This window comes from Syngnathoides biaculeatus, chromosome 10 (genome assembly GCF_019802595.1).
Source record: "Syngnathoides biaculeatus isolate LvHL_M chromosome 10, ASM1980259v1, whole genome shotgun sequence".
NCBI classification, from domain to species: domain Eukaryota; kingdom Metazoa; phylum Chordata; class Actinopteri; order Syngnathiformes; family Syngnathidae; genus Syngnathoides; species Syngnathoides biaculeatus.
The window spans coordinates 26,909,750-26,920,688 of NC_084649.1; the positions used below are offsets into that span (position 1 = coordinate 26,909,750).

The following is a 10,939-nucleotide window of genomic DNA, read 5'->3' on the forward strand; positions in this document are numbered from 1 at the left end:
GCTCATCAATAGTATCATGCAGCATACTAGCCTTAATAACTCATTAGTACAAACTGATGTGACGCTACACATGCAAATATTAAACCCACCAATAAATGTTCGGGAACACGAGCAAATTGTAACGGCAAAGTGGGCCACATTGCCAGTTAATAGCTGCATTGTGTGTGAGAGAGAGAGAGAGAAGCACTTTTCCTTGGGCATGTTTATTGTAGGGCCACAGCAACACACTACGTTTCTAATGCAGATGAAAAAAATAATAATAAATGCGACAACACCAAAGTCACATAAAATGGTGACAAAGTAGGTGGATAACAGAAGATGAATTGCCCTGAATGCCAAACCGCAAATGTGTGGCGTTCACTGCGCTGAGCAATCCTTCAAACGGAGGCTTGTCTTACCGTTTGAGACCGCCGAATCTGGCACGATCGTCTTTATCCTCGTCTCTGCAGCACTTCTGGGTGTCGAGAAGAGCCGACCAGGGGCCCAAAACTATCGAGCAGATCCACAAGGAGGCCAAAATTGAAGAGCAGGAAGAGCAGCGAAAAGTGCACCAGCAGCTGCTCTCCAAGGAAAACAAGAGACGAGGTCAGGGCCTAAAGGCATAATCCTCTTTCCAGGGCTTCTAGTCACCACTGCATGGCTACAAAACCTGCTAACGTTCCCTTTTCCTGTCCCCGTAGCCTTGCAGGTATGGTGCTTCACTCAGCAGTCACGAGGAAGCATTTACTATCGGCTCCAGTATCTGTTTACATTCAGCCTCAGTTATCCTTTATTTTGCTCCACAGATATGCGAGAGCAGAGAGAGCCACGCATGCCCAGAGAAGAGACCTGGACTACTGTGCCCATGACCAAGAACAGCAGAACCATAGACCCCAATAAGATCCCAAAGATCTCAAAGGTGAGCCACTGCTGCAACGGGACTGACTACGTACTCTGGAATTGATTCAATATAGGTTGAACATGATTTGCAAGTTATGCCATTCTTTTTATTTAACACATCTCAACTTTATTGGAATTGGGTTACAGTGTGTGTGTGTGTGTGTGTGTGTGTGTGTGTGTGTGTGTGTGTGTGTGTGTAAATATATAAATATGTACATGAATGTAGCTGAAAATGCAAAGCGTGGTGAGTCTGCCTTCAAAATTGTAGGCATGCAGTCAATGAGCAGAACCAACAACCTCTCAAATATCCTTTTCCCACACTCCCTCCTTAGGTTATTACATGATAATTACTACTACTAGGCCAAACCACGAGTGTGTCCACAGCAATAAACGGGGCTTCAGTGTTTGTCGGAATCTCGCCGATGACACCGTTCTGCGGTCCGACTGTCCCGGAGTACTTTGTGAAGTCTTGACAGCCGCTGCGGGCGGTCGTGGTGATACTTCTTTGGTGCTAATTGATTCACACTTAAGATATATTGGGTCAAGTTTGTCTCACTTGTATCACTTTGAGTCGCTGCCACATTTGTCCTGAGTTCTGTGGATTACAATTGTCTTTGTCCCCATCCTAGTCTGATCCCCAGCATCTCTGCCTCTCCCTGCTGAATGCAGGGAACACGTGGGACACATTTCAGATATTTCCAGGGGTCCTCCTGCTGGATACACTCGATACTGAATCCGTGTCTCAGTCCTTGTATGATACTGGATTTATAGGCGACATGGTGTTGTAAATGTGTCATGTTCATTCAGACTTTATACAATTATAGATTTAAGATCCATGTTTTAAGTAACACATTTTTTTGTTTGTTGAAAAATCCATTGCATATCGAATATCTGCCATCTTCAATGCAGCGTTAATGTGCAGATCATAAAGACCAGTGCGCCAACACTATGCATCCCAATTTTTCAATTCTTCTGCCTCTGATGACAGATGAAAACATCATATTTGAAAACTCGAATGCAGGCATTAAATTGAAATCTGCCACTGCAGAATTTAAGACTTCGAACATGAAGAATTCAACTTGACTAAATCAATGGACTTGTGAAATGAAGTCTGACGAAATAATGTAATTTTTCTTCTCTCCCCCCCCCCCTCTCTCTCTCTCCCTCCCCTCTCTCCGTCTCTCTCTCCCTCTCTCCCTCTCTGCAGCCTCAGATGGACGAGAAGATCCAGCTTGGCCCGCGGGCTCAAGTCACGTGGGTGAAGGGCAGCAGTGGTGGAGCCAAGGCCAGCGACTCAGGTCTGATCCCTACACTTCAATTTCCAAGATCTTCACCTCCCTCTCTGGATATTTTTCTTGATTTAACAACGTGATAACTACCATATTTTCCGCATTATAAGGCGCATAGAAAATACTCAACAGTAAAGGCCGGGGTTACGTTATGCATCCATTAGATGGGCTCCGCAAAAGGCTCAATATTGATCCATGTATAAGGCGCACCTGATTATAAGGCACACCGTCGGTTTTTGAGAAAATTAAAGGCTCTTAGGTGCGCCTTTTAATGCGGAAAATATGGTAGCTTACGACATTGCTTATAGTTTAACTTTCCTCATCACCTGCTGATGTTTTTTCACCCCCTGGTTCAGATCTATCACGGGGCGGGAGCAGCCTGAACCACTACTCGGCTTTGCAGTCGACACCCTCATCTCAACAGGCCTCATTGACTCCTCCACAAAATGCGGACTTGGACTCTAGGAGGACTCCCGGAAGGTGAGAAAACAATTGAATCACATACACAAGTCGGTACATGTCTGTACTGGTATGGGGAGATGTTATCAATAACGTCACTTGAGACAGAGAAATTAGTCATTGCTGACTTCTGTCTTATAAACGGATTTCAGAATACTTGGAACTTCTGTAAAAGAAGTAAGCCTCTAAGGAGGAGGCCCTATTGGCCTCCCTTTTCTCTCAAGGACAAGATAAATATGTGAATAGGTCTTTCTCTCCTCATCTTCCTCCCACATTAGTTTTAACGCTGCGTTCTTCTTGTTCTTCAGAGACGAGGAGAAGTACGAGCTAATTGCAAGTTCCTCTTGTGATACAAAGATTCTTCCCCGGAATAAAAACCCACAAAGACAAAATAGCTTCCTTACTTATTCTGTCAGATTTTCCAAAACAGCTTTCAATTGCTTTATTGAACAGTACCAAAAGAAAGAAACATGTAGCGGAAGACTGTGCACGAGCTGGAATTGCCACAACTGACATCCAGGCACCGGAACAACAGTCAACTCACTCACAAGGCCAGGCCCTAGTTTTTAAAGCCATACTTCCAGAAGTGTAGACAAAAATATCGTCAGCCCCTCACGTGCATATTTTATGTTGCCATTAAATAATAATTCACAATCCTGAGGTTCATCTGCTTGAATTCCAAGTTAGTCATGTTTTCTGTGCATTACCAGCACTCGTAGCAGCACAGTCCGGGAGCGTAGTGAGAAACCACAGGTCCACACGACGCCATCGCTGTCGTCGTCGCAGAGGCCCGCTTCTTTCAACAGGGGTGACAGTTGTAAGGATGTGCGAGACAGCCAAGCCCTGGAGGAGCCGCGGAAAGAACGGGAGAGCGAAGTAGCTCAGCCCCCCAGCAGACCGAGCGTCACAGAGGACAAGCCGGGACGAGAACCGGAGCGCAGCAGGACGAGAGAGCCTGGTAAGGGAGACGCGTCAGATAAGGACAATTGCACAAAGTAACAGACACCAGACCACCTCTGATTGACACTGGTGTTACGATACCGTGACAGTTAAAACGGAGCCAGTGGCACCAACGCCAGAGAGGATGGTCCTGTCTGAGGAGGACACGGAGAGGAAGTCCAAGTCCATCATAGATGAGTTCCTCCACATTAACGATTATAAGGTACTGATATTCTCATATACTCATATTCTTTTCATCACCATCTTTCATGGTCCATTTTTCACAACAAGGTGATCACGCTTATTCTCACAAGGGTCGCGGGTGCCTATGCCAGCTATATTCGGGCTGGAGGCTGAGTAGACCCAGAACTCCCGTAATTTCCGGCCTACAAGCTGCGACTTTTTTCACATGCTTCCAACCCTGCACTTTATGTGGTGATGCGGCGCTAGCGTTAGCACACCTGGTTATAAGTCTCAGTACACAGACAGTGTTTAATCTGCGTGTGCTAATTTTTGCTAAAATGTGCTGCGCTAGCATTAAACTCTTCTGTGTACCGAGGCTTATAACGAGGTTCACTCTGTAGGCTGGGAATTACGGTAGTTGCGAGGCAATTGCAGGGCACATCGAAAGAAAGGACCATTCGCACACACATTCACTCCTGTGGGCAAGCCAATCCTCAATGAATGCATGTATTTGCAATGTGGGAGGAGAAAACCCACACAAGCACAAGGACAACATCCCAAAGCCACACAGGCGGGGTCGGGATGTGAACCCTGGTCCTCTGAACTCTGAGGCGGATGCTCTAACCAGTGCTGCCTATTTCATTTCACTTCATTTATTTATGTTTTTTTTTTTATTACAGAATTTAATTACAGAGCTATGGAATAAGTGGTCGTGTTCACAGTATTGAATAGATCCTTAAAGTAGTCCCTTGACCTGACCGACGTTGTCTTCCTCTCCCCGCAGGAGGCTGTCCTATGTGTGGGCGAGCTGGGGCTGGCCTCCGGGCTGCACATCTTCGTGCGTGTCGGCGCGGAGTCGACGCTGGAGCGCAGTCAGATCACACGGGACCACATGGGCCTGCTCTTCTTCCAGCTGGTCCAGCAGGAAGTCCTGCCAAAAGACCAGTTTTACAAAGGGTCAGGCCGTGCCCCCACACTCATGCACACTGTACAGCCTGAGGCCTGTTACACAAATTTGCATTTTGCAAATCTTAAAAGATTTTTTATCTGCAAAAGACGCCACACCTCATTGCTTTTGTTGTACTGTATGAGGTGTGCGCCCATAATCTCAAAACAGAACATCTCACACACACACACACACACACAGATTTTGTTCCACCGCTGATTTAGAATCCAGTCCTCCGCAACAGAAATCTCATGGCAAAATGTGAGCTGACAAAAATGAAAATTGCTTAAATTGCAGTAAATAATATTATATAATATTGACCAACTTACCTAGTGGCTCATCTACCCAAATACAGGAGCTTCTTTCTTCCTTCCTTCCTTCCTTCCTTCCTTCCTCACTCCCTCCCTCCCACGTACCTGCCCCCCACCCTTAGGGACTCCAGCTACCTACCCTTCTGCTACCCACTACTTCACCGACCAAGCTAGCATTTCCTTTTGACGCTTCCCGTAGGCCATCATTTCACATTTTATTATAAACATTGCATCTAGCAAATTCCAATATTTACATTGCGTCACGGCCCTGAGCGACTCAGTCTCCGCATATGTACATGACACTCATGTGCAACGCTTCTTCATTTTGCAAATTAAAATTGTTTGGTTGCCCAATGATGGTATTGTGTGTACCTCACTTTATTTACAAATGACTTGATAAGAAGATGATTAATCCTAATTTTGAAAAATGGGACCAAGGATACGTTTTTTTTTTTAACAACAATATTACTGGGACACTCAATGGCGCTTGCTTTGTGCTTTCAGGTTTCAGGACATCCTGGAGCAAGCAGATGACATGGCCATCGACATTCCTCATATCTGGCTGTACCTGGCCCAGCTGCTAAGCCCCGTGCTTAAGGACGGCGGCTTCTCTATGAGGGAGCTATTCGGGTACCGTCTGCTAGATTCAATGCAACGTCGTTGAACACAACGGTTTGGACAATACTTTTTGTGTGTCCACAGTGAATTAAGCAAACCTTTGCTCGCTGTGGGAAGAGCAGGAATTCTAATATCTGAAATACTACACATACTATGCAAGCAAATGGTAAGCAAAATTTTCATTTGTTTTCTTCACATACTTGCCAGACTGCATATGGGAAAAGGATAATAGTTTCAAACGCCGATATTGCAGATGTGGGTGGTGTCATGACAAGATTCTGTTTCCAGATTACAGCCGTAGATCCTTTTTCAATAGTGGCAGATGAGTCTGAGCCAAGAGAAATCCCTTAAATTGGTTGCAGCGCAAACATGCAGCCAAACAACTATTCACACTCGCATTCCCACCGTGAGACGAGACTGCATTGACGCTAATGTGGCTGTTTTTGGAGCTAAGAAACCGAAATACTTAATATTTATACCTCTTTTACTCCACTCCCTGAGAAGGGTTGCGTCAGGAAGGGCATCCGGCGTAAAAATTGTGCCAAAACATATGTGCGTTCATCTGAGATGACACGCTGTGGCGACCCCGAAAGGGACAAGCCGAAAGAAACTTTCTATTCCTGATGTGACATAAATAGTCTTATTTGTTCATAGAGAGGGTTGAGCAACTAATTTGGACACCGTGTCTATTTTTTTTGCTGCATTTCACTGAATCCAATTGTTCATCCCGCGTTTTTATGACAGCAGCATATTTCCTCTTTGATTTGAAATTGATTGATGAATTATGCACACCGACTGTCTCCTCAGAGCCATAGAGCTGTGGGTTCTATGTGGAGGGAAGCAGGCCTCAGCTGGTCTGACTTCCTGCCAGAAGGAAAGGATGTCCACACCTTTATTTCACAACAGGTGCCCTTGTCTGCTTCTCTGGCCGTCCCGTAGCTGCACTTCACTTATTTGTCTCTGCTTCATTGCCGCTGACCTCTCTTGCGCAGAAGCTGGAGTTTATCCTGTCAGACGCTACGGACCCCAGAGTAGGTCAGTCGAAAAAGACCCTGTCCCCCGAGGAGCTGAGCCAGCAGTTGGAGAAGCTCCTGCTGGAGGACATGGCCAGCGACGAACAAATCTTTGACTGGGTGGAGGTACGGAGGGGTCTTCACTGAGTTCTGAACCGAAGCGTCCCAGCTGGCATTTCAATTTTCTTGCGTCTGCTTTTATTTTGGACTGATTTCCAGGGGATTAAATGTGTGAACATTCCATAAATTTGGAATGCATTTTGAGGCTGTCATCCCTCTTTCGATGGGAATAAAATGTGGTCGTACGTACCCCTGCATCATCATCATTGTTTGGCATTCGCAAATTGACGCAATCGCTGATTTTTGGGGTGTCTTCGTCTCTGTTGGATTTTCGGACAAATGAGGTGAAATTTCGCACCTCTCAAAGTAATTTTCCGTTGCACAGTGGTTGGGAATCGCTGATTGACAGTAATGAGATACATTACTGATATTTTGTGTTTAAGAAGGCAAACTCATTTGTGCTTTCTGCTATGCGCCCTCCCAGGCAAACCTGGATGAACCTCAGATGAGCTCGTCGCCCTTCCTGAGGGCGTTGATGACGGCTGTGTGCAAGGCGGCGGTGAAAGGTAAGCCCTGACTTTCATCTTCCTTTTTTTTTTTTTTTTTTTTTGCCGGTAGTCACTCCTCTTTCGTCCTTTCTTCCTCCGCAGATATTGGCAGCAACAGTCGAGTAGACACGGCCATCATCCAGAAGAGACTGCCTGTATTACTCAAGTACCTTAACTTAGACACTGAGCGACAGCTGCAAGCACTTTATGCACTTCAGAAGCTGATAGTCTCCCTCGATCAGCCTCCCAGTAAGTGCTCCTCAGTTACTTAAGATGCTGCGAGTACCCGCCTGGCAGCTTATTTTGGCTTCTGTTAGCGCTTGGTAATATACCTTCACTTCCGTCATCTTTGCAGTAAGTACATAAATGCCTTTTAAAGCAGAGTATACACAAACCAGCTCTTAACATTTTTGGTTCTCCCAACTTTTCACACCAAGTCCCACCTCAAAAAATGTGACTTTCCAAGTCCTGTGGGGTCTCGAGATACTAGTTTAAGCCCTTCCATGACCACGAACTGCTTTTGCGCCTGTCGGTGGCCTAAACCCTCGCTGCCTTGGATCTGCTGCTATCTCTCTAGCTTGCGCCTTATTACCCAGCAGGCACATTATGTTGGATCAACTTTCTCCCATTCATTGTGCCATGGTTGCCATTCACCTTGTCGATGGTTCCGTTTTGGGTTTGGTCGTAGCACTGCCGTCAGTCTCTGTGCAGCTCCTCGGGGCTACACTAATGGAGGCCTCCTTCCGCGGAAGGCTCTGGAGGGCTGTAGCTACAATGTGCATGCATCCACAGAAGCTGTAATTAGTAAGTCCAAAAGGTGGCCATGAACTGATTTGAATTCAAAGCATCATCACGTAACAAATTAAAATTGTAAGCCAAAGCACCACTGTAGAACTATTTGTGAATGGTGAACTCCGGGGTAGACAGTCGATGACGGCAAACATCTTTCATGATCCCGATAAGAAAAATACTGTAATTTCCGGCCTACAGAGCGTGCCCGATTATAAGCCCCACCGAGTACATTTGTAAAGGAAATACCACTTGGTACATACATATGTCGCAGCTGTGTAAAAGCCGCAAGAGCACACATTGAAACATGAGATACTGTATTTAGAAAGAAAGACACAGAGTAACAGTAACAGTGAGAGTTTTAAAAGTTTTAATACCTTAGAGTTAGCTTAACATAGCACGAACAGGGCTGTTAAAACAAAAACAACATACCAGCTTAAAAAAAAAAAAAAAAAAAAAAAAAACAGCCGCGGCAGCTTACACAGTAGCAACACGGTAGCACAGCACTAACAGGGCCGGTTAAAAGAAAAAACATCTAAATCACTGAGACGCGGCAGTAACAGCAGCAACACGGTAGCACAGCACTTCCAGGGGCGGATAAAATAAAACATACCGGTAAAAGTCACTTCCTTGGCACATATATTCCACCTGTCCCACTCTTCCCTTTTCCGCTAAGTGCCCCCTTGCAGCCGTTAGAAAAAAAATTTACAAATTATGCCCATCGCCGTATAAGCCGCAGAGTTGAAAGCGTGTGAAAAAAGTCGCGGCTTATAGGCCGCAAATGACGGTAATCTTGACAGTTGTCCTTGTCCGCCAGACCTCCTGCGCATGTTCTTCGACTGCCTCTACGACGAGGACGTCATCTCGGAGGAGGCGTTCAACAAATGGGAGACCAGCAAAGACCCCGCGGAGCAGGAGGGCAAAGACGTGGCCCTCGAGTCGGTGACCCCCTTTTTCACGTGGCTGAGGGAGGCCGAGGAGGAGTCCGAGGACAATTGAGACCCTCGTGGCCTCACTCGACAAAATGTTGAACACGAGCGACCCGTTGACGTTCGCTGGAATTCCTCCTCCTGCGGTACAGTTCGGAATCATGCCGCCATTTTCAGTTTGGATTCCAATGGCAGAAGCACTAAATCCATGTATTATACATAGAAAATATTTTTGTTTTAAATTTTAACTTGACTTTTTTGTTACTTTTTCAGAAGAGACTTAAAAAAAAAGCATAGGTTCTGGACTCTTTAATTTATTATTTTTTTAAGGACTGCAAATAAGGAAGCAAGAACCCAATAAATAATGTAATTAAAAAGTAATGATAACAAAACAATAATTTTGACAAAAGAATAGAACGGCCCATCTGGATACTACACTGTTTAGAACAGGGTAGCACAAAATTGTTTTGGGGGTGAAAGGGAAGCGAGTTTTGTGGTCAAAATAATTCAAAAAGTCTCCCTCGCCCTCTGCTTTTGTTGCTCGTGTCAGTGTGTCGCGTTCAAGGAGCGACGGAAAACTGACGACCGCTGACAAAAACAAGGTGGATGCAGAAACGGCAAAAAGGACTTGATAGAGCAAGGAAAGGTACTCGTGACAAAAAATGCTTGTAATACTTCAAGCCCTACACAGCCCATTGAAAGCTTGTAAATACATTAAAAATGGAGAAAAAGTATTTGAAACCCTTGAGGTGATTCTCTTACGTGTCTGTGTTCTCGAAATTGAACGCACATGTCTACATGAGCTGTCGAACTACACATTTCCTATTATCGGGGCCTGTTTTTACGATTATTCTCCCGTCATATTGTCTTGAACCTGCCTGAACAGATACCAAATTGTATCGTGGTGTAAAAAAGGTGTCATCAAACCCTGCTCGTTAGCAACGGACCTTTCCGATGGCGACCTTAAGCTCCGCCCCCCCTTAGCTACATTTGCCATGTCCCACAAGCTTTCAAAATGGCGGCTGAACAGAACATGTTTGAAGTCGATTCTCTATCGTGTATTCCAGATAATATTGGGGTATGTTTTTTGCCAAATGCGTCAGACTTGTCCAAGAGTTCTACAAAGAGGTCTCGACTATTTCACGCAAGGATATGTACACGGAAATAAGATTTTGGACAGAGCAGGAAGCAATGTCAGAGTTAAAGCGAAACGTTGGCGATCGATACAAAAAAAGTTTGACGCCTCACAAACTTCATGTTGAAATCCAAGAGGATAAAATATTGGAATCGTACTGCGCGTGTAAAGCAGGGAGAGTACTTTTTTTACTTGGAAAGATCACCGGTAATATCATTGTAGTCTTTCCAAGTGAGTGGGTGTATTCATCATAATGGAGCCCAGTTGCGCTTCGTAATATGAACTTTTCCAAGCGCACGCTACTGACATACAGCATTGTGTGTGGGCGTGTCAAGACAATGCGGCTATCTGATTGGCTATTCTTGTACGAGCGGTTGACAGGTCGGAAAGGTCCATTCGCTATTTGCAGCTCGATTGTTGAAGGGTGGAAGGGGGGATGCTCTGTCAAGTAAAAAGAGTCTCGCTTTTGCACATTTGATGGAATGTTTGCTGCACAAAACTGTAGTTAGTTGAGGAGCTTCATTCAGACAGAAGTAGTTATTTGCCGCCATCTTGTGGCCTTCATAGGCAATAACAGGTCAGTATAACTTTTTGGGGGCGGGGGGTGTCTACATGCTCAGAGGGGGATTAAAAACTGTCCTGGTAGGAATGTACATTCGGTGAATTCATCTTTTTGCCATGGAGCTGTTGGCGTTCATTTTCGTAAAAGTATAAAGAAAATGAAATTAATCTTTTAGGGGGACATTAAATTAAACTTTCCAACTGTTTAAATTATTCATAGTAGGCTTCACTGTATTTTAGGGGTCCCCCCCAAACTCAAAACAATCAGGAAGGTTAATTG

General features: G+C 45.1%; 1 protein-coding gene across 21 annotated transcripts in view; it reads left to right on the forward strand.

Annotated features, from left to right (window-relative positions):
* Positions 1–9,709, forward strand: part of eif4g3a (eukaryotic translation initiation factor 4 gamma, 3a) — a 51,043-nt gene extending 41,334 nt beyond the window's left edge. For all 21 annotated transcript variants that reach the window (XM_061833130.1, XM_061833131.1, XM_061833132.1 and 18 more), the window contains 14 exons: positions 450–585; positions 786–898; positions 2,087–2,177; positions 2,525–2,648; positions 3,338–3,585; positions 3,677–3,789; positions 4,534–4,706; positions 5,511–5,636; positions 5,709–5,790; positions 6,432–6,530; positions 6,617–6,763; positions 7,182–7,263; positions 7,348–7,494; positions 8,852–9,709. In XM_061833130.1, coding sequence (XP_061689114.1) covers positions 450–585; positions 786–898; positions 2,087–2,177; positions 2,525–2,648; positions 3,338–3,585; positions 3,677–3,789; positions 4,534–4,706; positions 5,511–5,636; positions 5,709–5,790; positions 6,432–6,530; positions 6,617–6,763; positions 7,182–7,263; positions 7,348–7,494; positions 8,852–9,033 — 1,863 coding nt within the window. In that variant the 3' untranslated portion in view covers positions 9,034–9,709. The remainder of the gene's footprint in view (positions 1–449; positions 586–785; positions 899–2,086; positions 2,178–2,524; positions 2,649–3,337; positions 3,586–3,676; positions 3,790–4,533; positions 4,707–5,510; positions 5,637–5,708; positions 5,791–6,431; positions 6,531–6,616; positions 6,764–7,181; positions 7,264–7,347; positions 7,495–8,851) is intronic.
* The last annotated feature ends 1,230 nt before the right edge of the window (positions 9,710–10,939 follow it).